The 26,021-nt window shown below is 43.2% G+C and overlaps 1 protein-coding gene across 1 annotated transcript; it reads left to right on the top strand.

Moving 5' to 3' along the window:
• The first annotated feature begins 1,406 nt into the window (after positions 1-1,406).
• LOC104149991 (uncharacterized) lies at positions 1,407-25,774 on the top strand. Its single transcript, XM_068934318.1, has one exon. It carries the CDS (start codon positions 23,265-23,267, stop codon positions 24,660-24,662), a length of 1,398 nt encoding a protein of 465 aa, XP_068790419.1. The 5' UTR covers positions 1,407-23,264; the 3' UTR covers positions 24,663-25,774.
• The last annotated feature ends 247 nt before the right edge of the window (positions 25,775-26,021 follow it).

Genomic DNA, 26,021 nt, shown 5'->3' with positions numbered 1-26,021 from the left:
AGCCTGAAATAGCCCCAAGGGGAACTTCCTGAAAAAGCTTCTTCTCTCACACCTCCTTCAGAGGGAGCCAAACTGAAGGAGAAGAAGAATCTCAGCAGATCTGCTACTGACACTTAATTCACCTGTTCATTCCCCATACTAAAAAAAAAAAATAATCCTCAAGACCAGTCTGAAATCTTGTAGTTATTATGGTCTTTGCTAATCTTTTTTTGCTAAAATTGCTTTGCTAATCTTTCTGAATATGAACACCCAGTCTCAGGTCTGGCAGAATTTCATAATGGTTTAAAGAATGGGTAATTCATCTGCAAAAATAATTCCTCATGCCAGTCCTCTCAACACCCTGATTCAGACAGAGTGGCATCAGAGGGTTATGTTTTCATAAGAGGTCTCATCCACCCTTACTCAAAGAAAATGCCACGATGCACGGTGCAACACAATGAAGGGCGTAGTTGGCTGTTGCCTTTCTCTTAGGTCCAAAAAGAGTTTTGCACGCTCCGCTAGCTCGCCTTCTAACATGGGATTGTCACCCTAATTTTAAGATGCTTCACATCTTAGATTTCTGACCTGTCTGTAACTCACTGTAGCTCCATGGAAAGTAGAGTTTAGGCACAGACCACTTTGAAACTATTTGTGATCAGAAGTTCTTGACGGAGGGGCCCAAGCTGTGCTATTCATTGATGTGAAGGATCTTAAACTACACTCACAAAAAGCTAATCACTTTTGCAAGTCTTCCCTGAATGGTGATGGGAGGAATCATCCTAATAAAATTTTCCATGTGAGAGAGAGAGAGAGAAAAAATGGAGAGAAAAGGAAAGGGAATAAAAAAGAGCAAACAGTAACAGCAGTGTGGGGAAGTAACATACAGGAGGGCCATCTTAATGTCTGATTTAGTTGTGATTTTATTTGGCTTTATTTCAGACACCTGCATACCTGAGTGTAGGATGCAGTGTGAGATATGGTTTAGATTGAGCCTATAAAACCCGGGAAGGTAAATATAAGGAGGAAGTAGGATTTTTGAATGGATATCGCTTAAAGTGCAAAAGCAGCATGTGATTTGTACTCAGAATAGATATTCATGTTCTGCTTTATTCAAACTTCACATGTTTGGAATTGGTTTTAAGTGTCCTCAGATTTTTGCATTTGAGAACATCTGCAGGTGTAATTTTGCTGGCACATACAATTGCAGGCACATTTTATTGTACTTAGATGCCTATTTTGTTTTGTCTAGAAAGAGAGGAGTTTGACATCTAAATGCCACTGCAGTCAGCTATGACATAAACTGTGTCTGCAGCTGTATTTATAATAATATTTATAATATATTTTTATATTTATGTTTATAATTTTTATATTTATATTTATAATATAATTTATAATATACTATTTATAATACAGCTGTATTACTTGACATAAAATTGGAAAATGAGTTGATGTACTATCAAAAAGTAATGCCTCATCTTCACATTTCTAGACTGAATATAATGGGTTTCAGGTTTTACAGTAATGCTTAAATCTTTGTCAGTATGTATTTATAAGGTATTAGTAGTGACATTTTAAACATAAAATATCACACTGATATTACTAAACCCATTGAAATAGCCATGTAGCTGCAAGTAGGTAAAACAATATTCAAAGAAGGCAGCAGTCTGGAAAGATTTGCTGCTGTGTTACGAGTCAGCAGGTGGTGCTTTTGAGTCACGGAATTTAGTTTTCACGTTGCCAAAGGCAATAACGTGCAGTTCTCTAATAGTTTAAAAGAAGCTTTATGACATTCCGCAGGATCTTTCAGTTGTTGCTTAAGGCACAGTAGTAATACTTTTGCGAAATACTGTATTTTGAGCTATTTATATTGTTACTGTCTGCCCTAGCCACTCGCTCTAGATAGACCTAACTTTTGCAGATTGCCCCAGGATCTCATGTGCGTGTAAGCTTTATGTTTCTGGGTAGCAATTGCTGGTTCTGCAAGCACTGGAAGAGTCAGTTGTGTTCCCTGGTACTGATCCCACCAGGGATTCCTTAGAACTTCACCCAAACCCATAAATTTTTGGCCCTGCAGACAGAGCACCAAGTCATTTTACCATGTGGGACCAACAGTGGTCTGAGGACCAAGCCTAACTGCCATAATCAAGCACATAAAAAATGGTTGCCGCCTGTTTTTTAGCTAGCCAGCAATATTTCTGCAGTTCCATATTTTCACAGCCACAGAAGCTGGAGAAAATACAGGATATTCCTCTTGACAAGTAACAGACACCTCCTGAGATCACGGGAGCTCTCCTTCCTCTGCATACAGGGCCACCAAAGGGGACTACATTCCACAATTTGAATTTTGTATTTTCTTTATATTCTTCTCATTGACCTCATTCTCCTACAGTCCTTAAACTGCAAGTCTCTCTACCCATGACAAATCCTTTCTTTTCACATCCTTCATTCCTACCTATATAGATCCATATATTGTTCACAGCAGAACAATAGTATTGTCCTTGTCAGTGGTGGGAATGTTGACTGGCGTTCTTTCTGAAGATAAACTGAAGATATCTGCTAATTATGTGGATCTACAATCACTCCCTGTTTTACTAATTGAATTCCTTCTTAACTTATCTTTAAACTTTCACTGATTTTTGTTCAGTTCTAAAGTCATTGCAGGATTTTTTCTTATCCTTTAATTCAGCTAAAGTCCCTGAGACATAGATGTGAATTGGTACTCAGCAGTTTGGGTTTCCTTTGTTGTTGCTTTCCCTTTATTTGCATATGCCACACAAACACACTGTACTGTGAAAAGATGACACCTTTATATCACAACGAGATGGAAAAAGGAAAAAAAAAGCTTCTTCACTAGTGCCTTTGTGTCTGGGTTTTTATAAGGGCACCTTGTCACTGTATTATTAGAGGGCTTTTCAGAAGTATCTGAATGCCTTCACAGTTCCTTTAAATAATAGTGTGCTAAATCCAGGAGCACATTATGGTGATGATTGATTTAATGTGTATAATTTACTATATAATCCCATATTTGCTATGAATCATTGCTACTAAAATAGTGTCAGAAACATAGGAGTTGTGGACCTCCAGGGACCTGCATGTTATTCCTTGGGGAAATGTATTAACGACAGCAGCATCTGTGAAAAATTACTAAAACTTCTCTTTATCATACTGACCCCCGACATATATGCATTCATATGTACTCACTTGTAATATGCACATAGAGGGGGGGAATATATATGTATACACACACTGTTTTGTAAATATATATATATACAAAACAGTTATTGCCTTCAGAATTCACTTCACACCTTTTGTGGGAATTATCCTTTGGCAAGTGATATACTGGACTATTACTATTAATTTAAATTTGTGTGGTACAGGATAGAAAGTTAAAGCTGCAGAGAAATATCAGAAGAAAAGAGGTTGTGAACTATTGCTTTATAATACTTGATACTTAGGAACTTACTTAATACTTAGGAACACTTATATAGCACTTTTCACTTTCCCAAGTTTTTAGAAACTAATTATTTAATCTTAGCAACATTCTTGCATAGTAAGTGCTATTCTCAAATAATACGTTAATTAGCAAATTACCAGACATCTCAAATCGAGATACAACAGAGGGCTCCAGAGACCTCCAGAGGGCTACAGATGGAGCTGTTATGGTTGCCCAGCAGAGTCCTGTGCCTGTGTACATTTGCCTGTGATGTGACCCAGAGTGTGTGCTACCCTAGACTACAAAGTGCAAAGAGAGGAGTAATTAATGTTCAAATACTCCTATTTATCAACACTAATGATTGGAGAGTTTTTCTGATCTTTGCACATGGCAGAGAAATGATCTTGAAACTTTCGGAGACACTGACATTTTGTTGGAAATGAAACAACTGATGTACAGGTTACTGTACAGAGTATATCTTCCATTTAGTCTGTAGGCAAGTGCCATATCACTGATCCCAGACCCGTTGCTTTGAGATCAGTGAAAGTTATAAAGCCTGGGCTCCTCCTAATTTGATTTCTTGGTCCCTTCCATGCCCTAATGTAATAGCATCTGCTGCTCCTAATTCCCTATATGCTCTCACTCCCTATAAAAAAACATGCCTTTTCTCCATGCCTTGCCTTCCACAGCCCATACACAGGATCCTTCTCTCCCTCTCACAACCCCTAATTTCAACTGTGCAAGAGGCAGTGCGTGCTGGTGGCTCCTTCTGAGCTCTGTCAGGGTTGACTGGCCAGCTGGGACTCAGCTGCTGATCAGCTAGCTGGCAGGTCAAGCAGAAGAGGTAACTTTAGCTTATGCTGCATTAATAGAGCCTCCATCCTTCATTCATCAGTTCTTTTCATTATGCTTGTAGGAAATTAACTTCTGTAGGACTGGGCTGCTCTGTCAAGTTCTGTTTAACCTAGCTAACAGACTTAGCCAAGCACTTTGTTGGAGGAAAATTGTTGGACGACAGACTAGCAGCAATATGATTGTAGAGACCTTATGTCCTTATGAAACTGATCTAAAAAGGTAACTGAGGGATCCAGCTTCACTGTTTTACTCTGCCTCAGTGTCCAATTTGTTCTGTTCAACAGTAAAAGGTAGAAGATTCAAGGTGACAAGAAGGAACTTAGGGCTACATCTACATTATTTTGAGAGCAGTCTCAAACCCTCATGTGAAGACCTTGTTCTCTGACCACCCACTCCATTTGCTTTAAGGAGCTGGGGAATTAGGGCAAACTTAGAAAATTAGGGCAAAACTGTACAAGATGATACACAAAAGGTAAAACTTTGAGTCTACGGTGTGACTTAGAGTGTGCATATAGACACATTACCTGGTCAAGCTCTGGAGCATTGTGTTGGGTCCAGCTGCTTTCTCGTGATGCGAACAATGGGCAAACAAAATAATCAGTTCCAGAAGGGCTCTGACAGCATCTACGAGCACACCTGATAGTAATTCAGGCTGCCTTTGGGTCCTTCTGGGAATCTCAGGGTGAGCTGTGGTACTTCGAAGACATGGCATCTGATACCACAAACCAAAAGCCATAACCGCAATGCACTGCATCAAGCATAGTTCAGCAGCTTTCTGCTCAGACAACCCAAGTGTGTGGTGCTTCTCTGAAGTATAGTGCTTTTTCAGAGCTCTCCAAGAGTCAGCCAGGCTATAACTATGTAAGTTAACCTCTAGTGTGGGCAACAAGATGTGTCAGGCAATTAAAAATTAGTTAACAACTCTATTAACCATAACAGTTTGCAGACGATCCAACAGCTAGTGGAATCATCATTATTAAGGTCAGCTCCCAAGAGGGATGTGGTTATGGCAACTAAGGCTCATGGGAACAGCAGGCGCTTTAAGAAAACTAATGGCAAGGTCATATATCTAGAAAACAAAAATGTAGGTCATCATTAGAGATTGGTAGCACTACTTGGAAAAGCAATGACTCAGAAAAGGATTATGAAGGCCTGATGAGTATCTAAGAACATATGAGCTCCCAGTATGAAGCAGCAGCCAGAAAGGAAAATGTCACATAAAAATGATGCTGTTTCCACTGAAAGCAACAATATTGAGGACAGGACAGGAGTATTGCCTCCTTCACTCCTCATTTCCATTTCTTAGTAGAACATTGACAAGTGTAATAGGTTTCTGAAAAAGACTATAATAAAGATTTGAGATCTGGAAAATGCGTCTTCCAATGAAAAATCAAACAAGCTCGTCTTAACAAAGAGAAGAGCCTATAAATACTTGTACAAGCAGACATCTGGCAGTAGAAGACTCTAAGCTAGTAAGGAAAAGACTAGAAGCTAAAGGTAGACAAATTCAGGCTTACAGTACATTTTACTGACGGTATATAACTAGAGAAGATGTGAATTCTCTCCAACTAGAAATTTTAAAGCAATAATGAGTACCTTTTTGTGAGATGTAATATATCTGTGGAAGAAGCTACAAGCCTGAGGAAGGAACTGCTTGATGAAATTTTATGGTACAGGCTATGCAGAATGTCAGAGCAGATGATCGTTAACAATGTCTTGTTGGGGCACCTCCATTTCATGCAGGCATTCTGGTTGCCTGATTGTCTAAACGACTCACATACACACATCCAGTCTTACTCTGAAGAGAAATAAGATATTTCCTGGCCACAGAAACTCAGACATAGGCTAGAGAGCACTAAAATCCCATACTTAGAATATAGGTGCAGCTCAAGATAGTTCCCCCTGACCTTTCCTATCCACCGAATGTCATCCGAAGCAAGCCTCGGAGAGTCTCCTATGCCTCTGCACAATGTCATACACGCTGTGCCAGTATCTACGTTCTTCGCATTCAGTGTTACTACAAGAAGCCACATCTGGCTGGCTGAGAAGCAGCTGTGTCTGTGGTCAGCATCTGCAAGGACCATGCTTGCACCCACAGCACTTCTTTGCAAGAAGATTTGGTGGCAGCAATATGACGAAATAGCAGATGTGTAAAGCACATCTTTATACAACTGAGCAGTGCTGGTTTGCATTAAAGAAGTTGGAAACTGTGTACAAACATGAAAAGGTCAGAAACCAGTCCTTGGCTGCAGCTAGAAACAGCTAGCTTCTATTCCAAAATGCATGTGATCCTTGGATGACTATGCCTTGTGTGGTTAACAACCCTTTGCAGTTAGGGCTGCATGCCAGAGCTTGACAGACATCCTCCACTTCAGCCTCTTCATTCACAAAGCTGACTGGAGAGGAAGAAGGAGAGAGAGGACTATTTCCAGGTTCTGATACTATTCCATCCTCACCACCATCCGTGGAAGTAGCCTTGGAGAGATCAGCTGGCTAAGAGCACACATCCAGCTCGTGGGGCAGAAACCTAGCTTTAGCACACTCTTGATGTGTTCCCTCTCCACCCTTCATCTTAGTGGAGGGTGGAGAGGGAATGGGAAGAGGGTATGTGGGCTGTGCTTAATGAGCATGTACTGACTTACGTATATGCAAGAGTCTGCAGTTCTTGGCAGCCAGATGAGGATCAGGAGCGTGTGGTGCCCTGAGCATGAGGGTACCTTTGAAAAATATTTCACCTTGTCTGATCTTTCCATCACACACACAAGGGGAAGTGCTGTTTGTTCACAAGGGAGGTCTCCTGGCTTGCTTATTTCTGACCATGGGCCAGTCCTGCAGGAGTGAAAATGCACCATCTTCCTATGAAGGGAAGGACCCTTTCACTGTAGAGTAGTGACCTTGGCACTAGCACAGGTGTCAGGAGCAGGGTGGCCACAGGAAGATGAGGGGCAGCTGAGCTTGATGAGGTCGCATCTGGGAACATTGTGCCTGAGTGTCTTCAGCACCAAAGCAAACCAGAATATCTCCACAGCACACAACTGTCCGCTTACTTTGACAAGTATAATGGCACTACAACTTGAGGTATCGCTCTAGTCTAAAAATAGCTCTAAAGCTAGGAAGCAGAAGAGTCAAGCATGTATTACTTAAAGCAATATAATGTAGATCTTGCTAACAGTGAAAAGCCAGCCAATAGAAAAAGCCAGGCAAAAGAAAGCCTGCTAGAAGAGACCTAGCTTGGAGGTGAGCAGGAGGCAATAGGCTTGAGGCAGCACCTGGGTGTTGGTTGTAGAGGACAACCCCTACAACACACAGACTAGAAGCCTGATCTAGGGGCAGATACCGGACAAAGGAACTTTATTCTGGATTTTCCTTTTGGAGAAAATGCCATTATTTTGAAATACTTCCTTTCTAAGGATAGAACAAAACAATGGATTTTGAGGGGGAAAAAACCTCTCTGTTACAGAATCACAGAATCACAGAATGGTTTAGGTTGGAAGGGACCTCTAGCGATCATCTAGTCCAACCTCCCTGCTCAAGCAGGGTCACCTAGAGCATATTGCGCAGGATCACATCCAGACCGGAAATCACAGTATCAGAAAAATCTGTTCAATCAAAGTATTTGCGTTTAATACATTTCTAAGGTTTTGAGAGAAAGTTTTGTCCATCAAAAATGGTGTGTGATACACTCATTTCAAACAGCAAGGACATAGCTGTGAGGGCCCTACAAGCCCCTCATGCGAGGGTTTGGCTGCCAGGCCCAGGGCCCAACCCACGGCACTGCAGCTGCAGTGGTCCTGTCCCTGGGGGCCACAGGGAAGCTCCTGGGCGCACGTCCTTGGGGCGGTGGGACAGGCCCTGCAGCGAGGCCTGGCCCTGCCCACCAGGAGCCCCCATTGATACCAGCCCCCAGGGAGCCCCCGGCCCCCTTGGTGCCTTGAGAATAGTTTTTTAAATGGAAATTTAAAATGAAATCACTTTGAGATTGACTTTTCCGTGTAACATCTCATGTTTAACAAATTGCAATTTCCCGATGAAAAGAGGCTGAATTGAGAGATTTCTGATTATCCTCAGGTGATGCCTGTTTTACTCTAGATTGCCTGTAGGAACAGGGCTGTGATATTTGGGGTTTGTCATCATCAGGCCAAGTTACAACTGTAAATTTCTGGCAACCCAAATAAAAATCCTTCTTCCTAGAAAAGTAAGAGTACTCTTGAAAGCTGATTAAAGACAAGACTCCAAAAAACACATTGCTGGCAGCACATGGTACCCAAGCAAATGGCCCTGCTCCCCTAATAAGGTACTGCGTACCCAGTACATCACTGCACAGTAACAGTGCTTGTGACTCTCTGCTGTTAAGTCAGATACTTTATTTTGTGTTAAAATGAAGTGATAAGTGATTGCTATTCTAAACGCAGTTTTTTGCATCAGTTCTCATGTACTTCTTTGGCATTAGTGTGGGTCTTTACAAATGACAAGTAGGAGTATTGATGATCTAAGACCTGTCAGGAGCTGCCTGACACACCATGGGCTTCTCATGGAGTAAAGGTAGTAAAAATCATTCTCTCCTTGTTCATCTGCTGTGAAGAGCCAAATGTTTCTTGCCAGCGCTACTCTACGTCTGCACAAGCTTCCTGGAAGCTTGCGGGTGGAATCCAGGACACCAGTTTTCATTTAAAAGCCACTAATGGTTTTGATTTGGTTACCTGGGAGATGTCCTTTTTTGAAGTCACTGTGCAAGCAGGAGTGCTGTGCAAAGAAGGTACTGCTGATGGGCTGTGCTCTCTAAGGAGCTTTAGTACTGGGATTCACTTTCTTTTCCTTACCTTCTCCGGGGTACCAGAGCCCAGGTTTGTAATTATGGCTCCTTGAACATTTTTTCCTTTTTCCCACTGAGTAGGGGAGCAGATAGAGTGAAGGTTCCTCTTTGTAGGAGTCAGCATGGCCCAGTGGACAATGCACTCAGGAAAACCAGGCTCTCTTGTTAGCCTTGAACAAGTCAATTTATCTAACTGCACTCTTACCAACTTACCATTAAAGCTACTGGGGAGGAGATGTTTCCGTGTTTGTTCAGTACTGAGCTCAGTCTTGGCTGGGACCTCAAATGCTACAACAATGTAAATAATCATAACATACAAATGAGCTACCCTATGCTTTTGATTGTATTTAGGGATAGGTGCCTACTGATGTTCTTTGCACATTTGGAAACGTAAATATAATAGAGCCACCTAAGGATAAAATTACAGGACGTAAAAGCCCCTCTTGTTCACTACGGATCAGACGGTGTTTCCAAGGTCTGAAAGGATCTGATATGTCACATCGGTGGTAACGATCCCCAAGGCAGCCAGTCACACAGTGTTATTTATCAGGGATTATGGAGTCTATTGTATAACATAATACCACAAAGACAGGTTTTGAAAAGGTACTCTAATAAACTGTATGCAAATTTATTTTCTTTGAAATAAAGGCACTTTAGAATTGTGCAAATGCCGAGGAAATATCTGATGTTTATTCTTTCTTTATATCATCAAAAAAAAAAAAAATTAAGCTTCACTACCAAATAACAGGAATTCACCAAAGATCATTATATACCAAATTCCAACTTAAATTTTATCCTTTATCTTCACATTAGAGACTTCATAAAAGCAATTGCAGCTTGTTTTTAATTATTAAATACTACCTAATGGAATAGGTATTATACTAGGGTTTTTCTTCTTCTCCATTTGGGAGATCTGAATTTAAACTCTAGATACGGCTGCAAAAGCAAACTCTCATATTACAGTCTCATCTTTCACCATCCGCGTGACAAAACCTGAAGCTCAATTAAAATAAATTCCTCTAGGAACAATTAGGCCTGGGATAGCAGTGCTGACGCTATCCAATTTCAAGCGCAGACCTACAGATCTATGTGAAGGGATCTTGCGCAATATGTGCTTATTAATGTTAACAACACCACCACTCATCCAGGAAAAAGGAAGTCTGATGACGTCATTCATCTTCCCTGCTAAATTACCTGCGTGCCTAAATTAATGACTATTTCATAACACCTTTTTATAACTAGCAATCAGAAACAGCTGGAGTGACAAGGGTAATATTTTCCAGCCATGAACACCAGAGTCTAGGGGCTGTTGATTGTAAATTCTGTGCGGGTTGAATACAGCCCCCACTCAATTACCTCTAAGTGAGATAGACATTTTATGAATATGACTATCAATTAAGCTAAGGTATTTTTTCATGCCACTTCATCAGTCTAAAGGTACCTGAGAGTGAATGGAAATGATCCTCCTTAGTTGCCCTCTGCTCAGAGGTCCTCCCACAGTAGAGCTGAAACCACCACCGTCAGTTCTGCTCCCGTTTCGTCCCACAGAGCTCAGATGTGGTCCAGGAGGGCAGTGAAAATGCTCTAGCACACACCATGAATGGGGTATGGTCCTCTCTCCCCTAAGGTTTGCCTGTTACTCTACTCACTGAAATTCTGGGTTAACTGTGCATCAGATGATAGGGGTATATCTGGTCATTTCCATACCTGAGCAGAAAGAAGTATTTTCCTACTGTTTGTTTCTACAAGAAGGCCAGTTTGAGTGTTTTAGATCAGTGGTTCTCAGTGTCTTCTGACACGTTGCAACAGCGTGAAGATGGAGGTTGGACCCCTCGCTACTGAAAAAAAGAGACAGTGGAGGGGTAGTGACCCAGCCCACCCGCGCACACACCCCCTTCCGCCTGTTGGGATTTACCATCTGGAGATGGAAGACTAATATTTAATGATTAAGTCTCCAAGGGAGACAAAGAGGGACATGCTGTACTCAGTCCGAACCATTTTTGTGAAATTGAGGCCCAGGCTTAGGAAGCTGGGCTGGACACGTCAGTCTGAGTGCTGAGGAAGCGCAAACCAGCAGGACTCCCTTTGCACTGCGTACAAGTGAGTTCTGGCTTTTTTCCAGGAACCCACAGGGTAAAAACACAGCTCAGTGTGAAAACGGAGAAAGAAAGGCAGCCAAAATGCTGTCAGTGAAAGCTTTTTCTTAACTGCACTTTTAATTTCATGATGCATTTTATTTTACACTGAAAGAAAAGTTTTGAGGTCATAGGTGTGCAGAAATAGGATGAAATCAGTTGTAAGACAATTTGATTGGAGTTCTCTGTGAACACACAGCCTGTAACAATAAGAAGGAACCTGGATTAATTCATGCTTAATAAACTGATGTACCAAACAATTATCTTCAAGAGAAATAAAATAGTGGCAAAACAATCTATGCTGATAGCTAGATGAATCTTTGGACATATTGTGCTAGTGTTCTTCATGAGAATCTCACAAATCATAGAGGTTAACCACCATCATTAGCTTTGCTGTATGCACACGAGGAAATAGATTTTAGGAGGACATTGCCTTTGAATAATAAAAAGTAGCAGCTGCTGAGCCAAATGACAACAAATGGCATCAAAGTTGCTGTATTTGCTGTGTTTCACATCATCTTCTGTGCTCTGAGTGACAGGCCCTGGTAGACATTTCACATTCTTGGAGGACTCTTGAAATGTTACTGTGACCAGATTCGGTTTTGCAAAGGTATGGATACAAATCCCTGCTGTTAGGAAAGCATGTGAAGTGTTGCCATTGATACCAAATTACTCATTACCTAATTTCCTGGATTGCCTCCACACAAATACATAGAGAGCTTATTTAATGAAGGTTTGATGTTGCATAAAAGCCTCACTCACGGCCTTGCGTCGCTATTATCCGTAATGCAAGCTCAGCGAGGCAGGCCAGAGTCAGGCATGGGGACAGTGATCAGCGAGTGCCAGGCCAGTCCGTGGTGACGAAGCAGGGCCGAGGGCAGGCCAGGACATCAGCCCACATGCCAGGGTCCAGCTCAGGGAGCTGCGGGAGCGGCAAGGACACAGCAGCAATGCAGCTGCAGGGTAGCTCAGGTGGGGCTAGGGTGAGAGCTGCAGCCTGAAAGCAGTTCCCAAGGGACGGAGCAGGGAGCCCCTGCTGAGGCTTCTTCCAGCAATTCCTTCACAACAGCTCTTATCGGCGAGTTGGCCTTGAGCAGCCGGTCAAACTCCTAGGGCCCTGACAAAAACAACGGCGTTACGAGCACTTTTCTCAAGACTTAGATAAAACATAAATCCAGAGAACCTCATACAGCACTACAAGTTAAGGTGAAATCCTAGTTTCACTGAAATCACGGGCTACATCCTCTTCTAGAAGGATCTCTGTATATGCACATATGTGGTTAGCAGCTCCTGGGTGCGCTGGTAACAATAAATAAATAAATAAATAATCAGATCAACTGATTTCCACTAAGGAAGGATTCTACTTGACCTTCTATACACAATTATACGTTCATGAATATTTTGACATGTACTTTTATTGGCACTAAAACATCAATGCAATTTTTCTAGGAGTCTGCCTGAACAAAAAATATTTTCAGTAATAGAGCTAGTTCCTATGTGAATAGCCCACTTTGGGGGTAACAAGGAAGTAAAGATCTATTTTAAAATCTTATATTAGAGATGGAAAGGTATATTGAACACCCTTGTGCACGCAAGGGAATTTCTCGTTGCACATGTATTAGTGCTTTGTTGAGTGTAACTATAAATGGTACAGATAAAAGATCACCCGTGCATGCCGAAGACTGTTCATCCACAGTCTTATTGATCTCTCTCGTAAAAAAACTTTTCTGAATATTCACCTCTTACTTTTCGCCGGTTAGTTCTACCTCCTACGAACCCCGTGTGGAAGTATAATCGTTCCTTTTCTGTCGATACAGTCCTGCAACTACTCTCAGAATTACAGAATAGCTGAGGTTGGAAGGGACCTCTGGAGATCACCTGGGCCAACCCCCTGCACCAACCAAGGGACAGCTGAACTGCCCACAAGGGTCCCTTTGCAGGGGTCTCCCCCTCCAGAGAACAGGCACCCCACTGGCCCCGTGTGCTCCCATTTTCTTCATTTTGTGAAGTCCAGGGCTTGCTTTAGGAAAGAAATGGAGTTTGTTGGCTGGGGTTAGCTGTGACTTCTCTCTTCTAATTTTATACAGAATTCTGTATTAAATTTCCAGAGAACTGACACATCCCAAGGGCATATGTGTGAATCCCTCCAGTCGTTTTCGTTGATGTTTATCATGCAAGAGTTTTCCTTAATGAATGATTTTTTCTGAATGTGTTATGCTCTGATACATTCAATGGGTTATTATCCCTCTTAATGTTAATTCTTGAGGGCTAAGCTTTGAGGTGTTAGAGATTATGTGCAGGATCACTTTTTTAAACAGACTACTGTGGTATTACAGTGTATTACAGCTTATTCTCTCCAATTTTCTCATACATACTGAATTTTACATGACTTCCCCAGTATTAAGATGTATTGAACAGTTTTAAAACAGCCTAAATATGCACTTCAGTGCATCATATAATGGGTCAACCTGTTGGTGTTTTTTTTACGGTAACAGTAGAAGTTGGCTAGATAATTCTCCTATACTCAGACTGAGCTTGTCGGAAGAACTTCTTCCAATATAGTATTAGCTTGCTGCAGAGAGCATCATGGTATGATCTAAGACCTGAGTGTATGGACTTCACTCCTGTCCATGTAAGCTAAAATCCACTGTGCTCATTATTATTTCAAAGTGAAAACACCTGCTAATTTTTCAGCATGAGGAATGCTTTCACAGTCCCCTCGGACCACTCTTGCTTGCACTGTCAGAGAGAGCAAGCACAGGGACCGATGCTGCCAGGTGTGAGTGACTCAGAGGACAAAGGGTACAGCTGTGCTATAATGTATATAGGACTTCCAGGTACGATGTAAAACTTAACAAAAGTAGCACATCTAGAATGACTCTTTATAGTTCTCTTTCCTTTTTTTTTTTTTTTGGAGAAAAATGCCAGACAAAGCAATAAAGAACACTTCCTGTCTTTTACCGCTTAATGGGACTGCAGTGCCTTAACTGTGCTGAAATTCAGTCAGGATAGGAAGGGCTGACAGCAATTCATACTAGACTCCTATCTCATGAGGCTTCAGATCTACTAGTGTTATCTCATTTTGTCCAGTCTCCCACCTTGGATGGATTGATAGGGTCTTCAGCTCACACTGGAAGGGCAGAGGTTAACAGATGAATTAGTTTTCCTTTAAAATAGGATGTTGTCAAAATTCAAAAGGAGAAATCTAATAGAAGAGTCCCATGTTACAAGAGAAAGGGAGTATCTTAACATAAGTATCAGTGAGTTGGTTGCTTGCCCATTTAGGAGAAGAACCACCTGCTGAGGTAGGCAAAGAGAAAGGGAGGCAAAGAATAGCCCTGCAGGTTTGGTTTTGCAAAAAGGATCAGGAGCACCGTGAATTGTTTAGACGCACTAGCCCGAGGTGGGCAGCAATGTTTAATTCGGTTTTGTTTATTTTGAAGATAATCCTGATGAGCCCTGAATCTTGTTCGTTTGAAAGGTGAAGGCAGCCATGTTGAAAAGGATGGTATTTACTTGGGATTTTCGGGGGTACAGTCTTATCTGGAAGTGTAGCTGAAGCACTGAGATACAGAACAAGCAGCTTCTTTAGGTCCAGAGAAGCAGGCGGTGACAGTGCCAAGGAAGGGTACAAAGCTGTGATGCTAACCCTACCCAAGGTGGGCTGCTGTTCTCCCACAGCCCAGCATGTGCTCTGGCTAATGTCCTAACAACTTTGTTTTGCTGGCCTGTCAATCAATCAGTGTAAAAGCAAATCTCTGCAGTGCACTGACATACCAGACCTCAGCTATGCATGAAACAAGAGAGGGGTATAAATTAGCTAAAACCATCTCCTCAGCCAGAAATAATTGCATTGCACTTCTGCTGTTCGCAGACCAGATCAGATGTTCAGTTTTAGGGTGAAGAAGCAAGGCAGGAGCCACAGGCACTGGGACCAAGGCAGGCACATACACAGTGATCCTCTGTCATGTGTGCACTGCAGCCAGGCTCTTGCAGTTGGCTGTACGTGTGTGGAAGGCACTGCACCCTGGCAGCGGTTTCTTCTCTGAGCCCAGGGCTAGGCCTGAAAGCCTTAAAATGGCACTGCTAGCAAACTGCCTCCACCAACCCTTCTTCCTTTTTAAAAATTATGTGCTGCTTCATTTGATACTGCAATTAGAAACACTGATGACTTGTGTCACTTCTCCAGTTGTTCTCCTATCAGTAGAAAGACCATCTAGCATGTAGTTTATACTGCCTGGCAGCCAGCAGCAATTTTCTAGGAAATACAGATTTGTTGCTCTCCTAAGAGTAAGAAAACATGCAAAGAAAGGAAGATACACAGGGTGCAGGGCTTCTTATCAGTGAAGCCTGCTATGCTTCGCAGCACCAGCCATAACCACTGAAGCAGAGGAAGAGTAGAGAGAGGAAGAGAATATAAAAACAACATTCAGAGAGGTAGTACCTTTGGTAAAAGGAGACTTTTTTCTCCTCGGCCCAGAATGAATTAGCTGGGAGGCGCGTCTCACCTAGAAGGGAGACAACCAGGTTCTCCTGCCAACACTAAGCTCTCTCCTGTGTATCAGAGGAAAGGGGGTTCATAACGATGGTAGCTTACTAGTAAGACAAAGGACTTCACTAGAAGACCTTGGCTTGTGGGCTTTCACCTTGCCAAATGGGAAATGAGAAGGACACTCCTTATTCCTTGAGGTGGTGGAAACCAGAGATCAGCATAATAGGAGGTCTTTTCCTTTTAAACTAAAGCCTGTTTTACTGTTAGAGTAAGAGACGCTCAGCTGGCAGTGCTGTAAGGAAGATGAGATCACTGCACATAAGGAGTAGTGGAGGGTAGTTTGATCTTGCTGGTGCCCAGACTTTTTGTTGACTTGCTGATTTCTGATGAAAGAGGCTGTTTCTCCAACACCGTTTTGTAACTTCTCCTCTCCCTCCTTCTGCTCTGTCTGCTCAACATCCTCCTGCTGTGACCCTGCATGAAGAAATACTTGGCTGCACTGTGAGCTTGCCAAGCCAGATCAAAATAACAAGGAATAGCTGTTGCCACTTTACTCAAAAGGATGCTGTGCTAATTTCACAGGCTAAATGGTGCGATACATGCTTCTTACGAGTATCAGTGCCAACAGCCTGTTCCTTACACGCAGTGGATGACCTTAGTTATGCAGCATGGATCCTGGCTTGGTGCCTAAATATCTTCACCCTAAGTCCAGTCCAATCCAATCAATAGAGTATTTAATGTTTCCAGTTTAATATGAAATTCAACTTATTTTGCCCTATCTCTTAATTGCTCTTGTGTCATGATACCAAGGGTAGAGACTGAAGGTACACCTTACCATTACAGCACCACGGCTAAGCTCAGTTGTGGTACAAGCATATCCAGCTCCAGTGATTCAAGCTTATGATTATGGTGCATCGCACGTCAGCAATTGCATCTCTGTATGCCTCTGAGGAATGTCACCTTGCACGTTCCTAGGTAGCTGATTTCACTCTGCTTCTCTGCTGAGATGACAATCAGGAGGGAGTTATTAAAGCTCATGAGGTTGGTCAGCAGGGAAGACTGAAGAAGTGATGCCATGTGCTTTTCTTTGTCAGGCACTATGAAGTGATACTCTTGGCCATCAATAATTTGAGCAGTTTGATTCCCATCCTAGCTCTCAAAGTACTGGAGCCTGCAAAATATTGCAAACTAGGCAAGTCTATCTGCCTTAGTTTATGCTCTCACTTATTTCACTCACTGCCTAGATACGGCTGTGACAAAGAAGGAAATGATCGCCACTATAGGAACCGAAAGTTAGCAGTGAGGGGTAATTAGCCCTTGGCATGAAAGGGACACTTCTCTCTAAAGTTAATCTCCCTTCACTGACACTGTTCACTGACTGCCTCTATTCTTCTCCACTGTCCTTATTCTAGAGCACTGAGGGTTATGGCTGGAACTTCACTGTGTTGAAACGTTCCCAGCACTCTGAGTTTTATATTTAAAATTTGTTTTTTCTGTCTCAGTTTGACAGCCAGGGATGATAAATTAAGAGATGCTTCTGGGAAGGCAGCCAATACTGTCGAAGCCCAAGAAAAATCAATCTTCAACAAAGAAATAAATTAAATTCTGTCACTGTCTATCAATATTTGCCTCTGACTCCACATAACAAATATAAGAAAATAGACCATTTGCATTAAATATGGAGAAGAGGGGAACTATATACAGATATGTTTTGGAAAAAGATTTCTTTTGCGGAATAGAGCTATTCGGAAAATCCTAGAAGATATCATCATAACGGGCACTGTAGGAACACAAAGTAAGTCCTAAAGAAGTAAAGAACAGTCATCTTCAAAGACCTCACATCTATAGAAATAATCCTCTCAACTTTTCAATATTTTATTTTATGGAAAATTCATATTGACTTTATAGCATAGATAAAGTGAAAAGACAGTACATGTAATTAACTAGGATGGTAATTTTAGTAGAGCATCTCTTAGCGAATTGACATAGCTAAATGATACTGAATAGCATGGATTCATGCTCCATGAGAACAGAATCAGCAAGGCTTCAGTGAGCGACTCTTAAATGCAAAAATATGACCTCTGGCTCAGGAAGACCCTGAGCCACAGATTGCTGGAAACTGGGCCAGGAGATAGTCAATTCAGGGAGGTAAAACTACGCATTGTCTTGTTCTCACAGTGTTTTCTAGAGGTCTACTGTAAGCCAGAAAAAGAGGCAGAGTACAAGGCAAGATGGACTGTTAGTCCAGTCCAGGCTGCCCACTCTTACTGTACTTCATACTGCATTTGAAAAGGTATTTACTTGTCTACCACCTAGCCCCTTTCTCCATGGGGAAGGTAACTTTGAGAGATGCACCCAAATTTTGAGGGCTTCACGTTTGGTATATACATATTAGATCTACTACTGTTCATATTTGACTATGTTTAAATTACATTTCTCCCATTAAAATATGTATCTAAATTATTTCATACCCTCTTCCTATTTACACATCTTGGAGTATGTAACCTCCAAACTGAGAAATCTGCCTTTGTTCCTCAAGGGATTAGCACATAGGTTCCCCTGTGTCCCCGGGCCAGATCTCTGATCACATCTGTCCATTTTTTTTCTGTCTTGTGTCTGCTGTTTCTGGGCTTCTTTCTTATTCTCGAGTTTTGGGGGGGGGGGGGGGGTGCTGAGGGGTTTCTTTTGCTAAAATATATTTGTTGTTGTTGAAAACTCTATTTCCCCCTGGCTTCCTGCTTCCCTTCCTTTTGGTGACTCTTAGCTGAGGATCAAGGGTGCCTGTGGTGGTAACCCCCCCCACTGGGAATAATGGGTAGACCTCGTGTCTCTCTGCCCTGTCTGTAATTGACCCCATCGACCGAAATCTGCCTGCTCGCAGTTTCCCCCTCAACTTGGCACCCCAGCAACAGGGTCCTGAGTGGCAGAGCTGAAGACCTTAGGACCCACCAGAGGAAGGAGCCAGGTACCTGTCAACCCCGGGGAACGTTGGAGACTTCGCCATCACCTTCGAGCATGCTCCAAACTACCACCAAGTAAGGTGTATGACCACACCCCACCCCAAACAGGCTATATAAAGCAGCACAGCGGAGGAGACTTTGGAGCGCTGTGTGTCGGCGGGAGAAGATCCACCTGACTCGAAGCAGCTGGTCTGCGGAGGCGGCCTACGCTCCCCTCTGGGTCGGGACGCCGATCCAGAGCTGTGGCGGCGTCCGGCAGCATCTAACCGGTGCAACCCGCTGTTACGGCGAGCGAGTGGATTGCCACCCCACCCATAATCCGGGTAAAGGAGGGCTTGGAGGGAACTGGGAGATTTGCCTTTCTCCTCTCCTTCTCCTCTCCTTCTCCCCCCACGTGTTGGTCATTTGAAAGGCCTGTCGTATTTCATAAGAGTTCTTGCTCCGTAGAGGCACAGATAGCAATTGCCTATTTGGTGATTTGTTCTTTGTGCACCTACTTACTTACTTGCCTTATGTAAATAGTTTGGCGTCCTGTGTTGTTGTGACTAGAAGATAGATGCGTTAATGTGTATTGTTACGACTGATCCTCCATACTGTTAAACACTATTGAATATTTTCATTGATAGTTGCTAGTTATTATTTGTTGATTGTTTGTTACTATATTGTGAATGTTTACCATCAGCAAACCCTGCTCCAAAGACACCCAAAGAACCTGAGAGGTGGGCAGGGGTTAGTTTAATAAAAGAGTTAAAGACACCATGGCTCGGTTTCTCTTCAGGCACCACCCCTCCGCTGTGACAAGTGGCACAGCGAGCAGGGTGTCGCTGAAGGATTTGCTGGTGGCAAATGGCTGTGGACCTTCTGTAAAGGGGGAGCAGTGGGCTGCTGAACACTTGCAGAATGAAATGGCAGTAGTGAATCGTATCTGAATGCAGGGCTGGCTATAAGCTGGGCAAGGGAAAAGTGGCCATTTGTGCTGTCCTAGGAGCATGCTTGTCATGTGCACAGGACACCCATGAAGCTAGCGAGCATACACAGCTGCTGTTGGGGAGTGAGAACCACTATGTCAAATTAGAGGTGGAAAACCTGAAACTAGAAAATAAAATTTAATGGCAGGAGATTTGGGGCAAAAGAGTGAAATTGAATAATTAGGAGAAGAATTAGGGAAAAATATAAAAGAGAAAAGGCAGAAGAACATCTCCGGTGGAGAGAGCTGGAGGCCCAGAGCCTGCATAAGAAATTAGAAGAAAGTGAGCGGCATAACAAACTCCTGGAACGACATATAGACACCGTTGCAGCACGTGCTGCATCAACCATAGGTGCCGTACATATAAAGAAATTGGTTAACGCCGTGGACCCAGACGACTGGGTTGGGGATATTTTGGCTGGCTCAGTGGATGAGGAAGATTATTCATTGCAGGACGAAGCGGAACCACTGGCAGTAGCAGTAAAATCTTTAATAAAAACTGAAAAATCGGAGGGGCCCCAGAGAAGGAACCCGAGGGTGACCGTCTAGACTACTTCTGGGCCCCATATACAGGCCCAGAATTGGGGGAGCTCCAACAAAAATTCGCTAGGCACCCCGGGGAAACAGAGTGTGAATATTTGTGGAGGGTTTTCCGATTAGGGAGAGACAGACTAATCCTGGGTAATATTGACGCTAGTGGCTACTGGGGTCCAGGAGTATTCCTTAATGTGGGGCCACCAGGAGACCGGTCATTAACCGCAAGAGTCGTGTACTGGGTGGGAGGCCTAGATCCCAGGAGCGGGGAGGACCAATCATCTTACGAACCCAGGAGTTATCAGAACTAGCAGATGCAATCTGGAAGACTGCGTGTGTTCAATGAATGCATGACCAGGGAAAATATGATGTGCCCATTATGGCTCCTGTAGATCCTCTCCATCTTAAACCACTTATAAAGGGCCTGCCAGACGCCATGAAGATCCACATAAACCTTTTAAGGGAGAGCATAACCCGCGACTGGGAAACAAATTGACAGAACCCCAAGGGGCCAGAAATACCGATCTCAACATGGGCCGATCTCTTGCATGAAAGTGTTAGTTGTGGATGGGAGATGGATGGTGGTGAGCTGACCCACCACCACTGGAAACAACTGGAAGGAAAGTCCGGCGAGCATCTTGAGACCACTACGCAACACATGCACAAAACACCACCCAGAAGGTGGATCCGTAAACCTCAGGACAACAGGCAAGACATGATCTGTGGTGACACACATGGGCTTTCAGAGTGCCTGCAGACTTGTTGCGTGGACAAACTAATACAATGCTTAAGCACTTGGTTGAAGGGCTGGAAGAGAATACCCCTCCCCTGGCAAAAGCAGGCAATACTAAAATGCCTCCAACTGCCCCGACCACTGAACACCACAGTCCTTTTGCAGCAACTACACCGTCAGTGGACAAGAACACTCAAGCTCTAGGACATCCCACTTGAGTAGTAAGTCACTTGCAGTGTCATAAGGATTCAGAGCCTAACATAATTCCAACCGGTCCGTGTAGATTAGGGATCCCTTTCTTAATTGATACAGACATGGCAATTAGTGTAATTAATAAGGCTCAAGCAGAAAACCTAGGGCTAAAGCCTCTGCAAAAACATAATTAATATAAGTGGAGTCACTGATGAAGTAAAGAAATGTCCAGTAACCTGTGTGCAGCTTTGGCTGCCAGGCAAAAAAAGATCATCAACAGTGAAAGCAGTAATCTCTGACCACCCAGGAAATATTTTGGGTTATGATATCTTACAAGGAGGACATGATGTCTGCCCGATGGGAAGGTTGGGAGAATTCATATTGTGACGTATTCCAAAAAAATTCCACAGAACCTAAACATCCCATTTTGTTTTCTTCTACTGCTTTCAAGGAGCCTGAAACCCACTGTAGCGAGTGGGAAAAGGGCCTGTTGTCCCTTGCTCGAGCAGTAAAAGAAGTGGAAAAAATTAGAACCTATCAACCACTAATCATCCGAGAGCCGTTTCTGTTGTTAAATCCCATACTGAAAGGCACTCCACCACCTGAAGGTGTTGCCCAAAAGGCAACGATAAGAAACTGGTACGCTTGTATTGACGGTATCAACCATGTGCTTCCTCTAACAGAAGGGAGTGTAAAATTATCTAGATGGCAACACCCTATCAGTGCAGACTGGACAACGTTACACTCACCTCCAAACCCAACTCCAATAAAAGTTGCCCTGGATTTTACTGCAGGAATGGATAAAACTGATATATGGTTTGCTGACGCCTTGTTGAAGAAAACAAACACGAGGTGGGTATATAAGTCAGTTGCAATGAATATTGCAAGGCCTGGGCAAACCCTGGAAGAAACCGGAAACAGGAGCGCTCAGGTGGGCGAACTCCGCGCCAGTACTAATTGCCATGGAAAACGGAGCACCTATAATCTGCACAGACTCTTGTGCAGTTTTCAAGGGGTGTACTGAGTGGATTGGACAACGGGAGGCTAATGGTTGGACAATAAATAGAACTCCTATCTGGAGATAGGATGGCTGGAAACGATGGTTGGAAATCGCTAGAGCCAGGAACCTCTCTGTAGGCTGGGTAAAAGCTCATTCGAAAGTGAATACTCCGGCATCAGAGATGACGCATCTTGGATGCGTTGACTCATATTAATCTGGTGAACAACGAAGAAGGAGAGTGGGAACGTTTGTTGGAATGGACACACATTAAGCATGGGCATTCAGGTCACTCTGATTTGTATACGGAAAGTATTGGACAAGGGTGGCCCGTAACACTGACTATGATAAATCAGATGATCTCTTCTTGTCCTCTATGTAAATTACTATTAAAGGGGGAACACCAGAGCGGTTACCTCCGGCCCATATTAGCCGTAACAAAGTTCTCTGGCATACATGGCAGGTGGACTATGTTGGTCCATTATGGCCATCCAAAGGTAAAAAATAAATACTTGTGGGTATTGAAGTAGTGTCAAACATTGACAATAGCATTGGCTGTGGTTAATGCAGCTGGTGAAAACACTGTCATATCTTTGCAGTGGTGGTTTAGCATACTACCTACACCTGACTGTGTCCAGAGTGACAATGGGATCCATTTCACTTCACAGGTGGTACAGAACTGGGTGAAGGGAGAAGGTATACAATGGGTATTACATACTCTATTTCTCGCAAGCCAATGAAGTGGTGGAAAGGGCCAACGGACTGATGAAGAAATATGCAAATATATCTAAACTGAATTGGCATGATAGATTCACTAATGCCATATACATTATTAATAACTGATGGGGCAAATATGGCCGTCCAAAGCTTCAAGCTTTCCCATCTACAGAAGTGCCAACCAAAGAACCCATTAATACTTCTGATCCCAACTCTTTCCCAAGGGAACAAGTAGGCCAGTTAGTGAAAGTAAAGCTCCAAACATCGGCATTGTACCCTTGACCTTAAATACACCTAGGGGAGCATGAAAATGGCAAGTCCTATAGAATTAGCTCATGCTGGATTTTACCTTGTTCCTAACCCTACTTACTGTTTTGGGGGAATATTCTTTCTTTTCTCTTTCAGAGTTTAGCTTTCAGATATTTTACTTCGTGTGAATTTCTCGTCCATCGCCAATATGCAAATGTTACAATTTATGTTATTGTTAATAATTGTATCTAGGGGCTCAGGACGTCTTGAGGAAAATATCATATTAAAACTTATCAAGGGGTTTGCAGATATAATAAATCTAACCCAAATCACAGCCTGCTTGCCCATGCCAGGGTCAGCTGATTCCTTCCTACCAATTGGGCTTATACCGTTATATGTAAATTTTACTAGTGCTACTGATAAAGGTGAAGCAAATGGAATGTATGACGTAGACTTGACTGATTATAATAACCAATTAAAAGGGTGGAAGAATGAAGACCACTCTTTAAAATATACATATCCAGTAAATACATCTTGGTGCATAGGTGCAACACCTAATCTAAACCAGTCTATGTTTTGGAATTGTCAGCGAGTACTGGATTGTTTTGATTTGAATGATGTAAGCCCATATCTCTCGGTGACTCGAGTTCTCAATGCAAGCTGCACTTGTGCCCAAACCCCAATACCCGAGACCAAAAGGGAGGAATGTCGTACCAGTGCTATTAAACCGCCTGTGGGAATGATATGGGCATGTTCAGATGGAAATTTACATACTGAACTGCCGTATAGCAATGTGCATCACAGTCGTGTCAAACGCCACTCTGATGCTATCTTTACTGACCGCTATAGCCGCCTTCGAAAGCAGATAGCCGCAAAAAAATACTTAGGTTCAGTGCTACCTAAAGGGAAAACTGAGGGAGAACTAGATCCTGCTAAACTCCAAGATGAAACAGGAGTCCTTGAACCTTCTTTTCCAAAAACCCATATTAATGTGCCTCTACAATGCACCCTGGGCATACCTACTCTTTGCCCACAGTGGCGTGATTCCCCAGTCACGCCAAAATATTGGACACACCACAAAACAGATGACATCACAGCGTGGGAAAAACCTGGATTTTGCACTGGGACCTCATGGGCCCTTGAAGGCATGTTCTCTTTAGGAGCAGTGAACGCACCAAACCGGGCCATATTAAGCAAATTAACATACCAGGCTGAGGCTTTAGTGAATGCCACCCACAATTCTGTTGGGTTAATTAACAAACAACTTCAAGCTACATCTAAAATGACATTGCAAAACCATCTTACATTAGATTTGTTGCTACTAAAGCAAAAGGGGGTGTGTGGCTATTTAGGCTCATCAGAAAATGATTGCTGTATCTTTATACCAAACGTAACTTCTGATTTAGAACCACAATTACATTCCATGCAGCTTGTGGCCCAAGACACTCGGGAATTAAGGGATATTATGAGCAACAGTTTATTAGGGAAATTAGTTAACAAATTTGGTTTTTCTGTGGCAGGCTGGATTCAAAGTTTGTTACAATGGATACTGGTTATTATCATTATTATAACAGGAATAAGCATTACTGTAAAGCATATCAAATGAAATATGACTCAAGCAGTCCTAGAGATAACTGTAACACCAGTGGATATGCCACACCCTGGACCTGTATGTTAAACTGTTTCTATTGTATCATTTGTTGTTGTTAAATCTGTAAGGGTTCATTTTTGGGGTGTGACTACGGTCACAGGGTGGAAGTGTGGTGGTAACCCCCCCCACTGGGAATAATGGGTAGACCTCGTGTCTCTCTGCCCTGTCTGTAATTGACCCCATCGACCGAAATCTGCCTGCTCGCAGTTTCCCCCTCAACTTGGCACCCCAGCAACAGGGTCCTGAGTGGCAGAGCTGAAGACCTTAGGACCCACCAGAGGAAGGAGCCAGGTACCTGTCAACCCCGGGGAACGTTGGAGACTTCGCCATCACCTTCGAGCATGCTCCAAACTACCACCAAGTAAGGTGTATGACCACACCCCACCCCAAACAGGCTATATAAAGCAGCACAGCGGAGGAGACTTTGGAGCGCTGTGTGTCGGCGGGAGAAGATCCACCTGACTCGAAGCAGCTGGTCTGCGGAGGCGGCCTACGCTCCCCTCTGGGTCGGGACGCCGATCCAGAGCTGTGGCGGCGTCCGGCAGCATCTAACCGGTGCAACCCGCTGTTACGGCGAGCGAGTGGATTGCCACCCCACCCATAATCCGGGTAAAGGAGGGCTTGGAGGGAACTGGGAGATTTGCCTTTCTCCTCTCCTTCTCCTCTCCTTCTCCCCCCACGTGTTGGTCATTTGAAAGGCCTGTCGTATTTCATAAGAGTTCTTGCTCCGTAGAGGCTCAGATAGCAATTGCCTATTTGGTGATTTGTTCTTTGTTTGTGCACCTACTTACTTACTTGCCTTATGTAAATAGTTTGGCGTCCTGTGTTGTTGTGACTAGAAGATAGATGCGTTAATGTGTATTGTTACGACTGATCCTCCATACTGTTAATCACTATTGAATATTTTCATTGATAGTTGCTAGTTATTATTTGTTGATTGTTTGTTACTATATTGTGAATGTTTACCATCAGCAAACCCTGCTCCAAAGACACCCAAAGAACCTGAGAGGTGGGCAGGGGTTAGTTTAATAAAAGAGTTAAAGACACCATGGCTCCGTTTCTCTTCAGGCACCACCCCTCCGCTGTGACGGTGCCTAAGGATGTTCATCAAGGTTTAGCAGGAAAAAAAAGGCTCTTGGACGTGAAGCACAAATGTTGTATGTGAGCTGTATATAGAAGGTGCTTCCACAGCACCCCTGTTGGAGCTAGTACCAGAGAGACATGGCGCTCCTGGAGAGAGTCCAGCGGAGGGCTGCAAAGATGATGAGGGGCCTGGAGCATCTCTCCTATGAAGAGAGACTGCGAGAGCTGGGC

This window comes from Struthio camelus, chromosome 2 (assembly GCF_040807025.1).
Source record: "Struthio camelus isolate bStrCam1 chromosome 2, bStrCam1.hap1, whole genome shotgun sequence".
NCBI classification, from domain to species: domain Eukaryota; kingdom Metazoa; phylum Chordata; class Aves; order Struthioniformes; family Struthionidae; genus Struthio; species Struthio camelus.
This window is presented reverse-complemented; position numbering and strand designations above follow the sequence as displayed.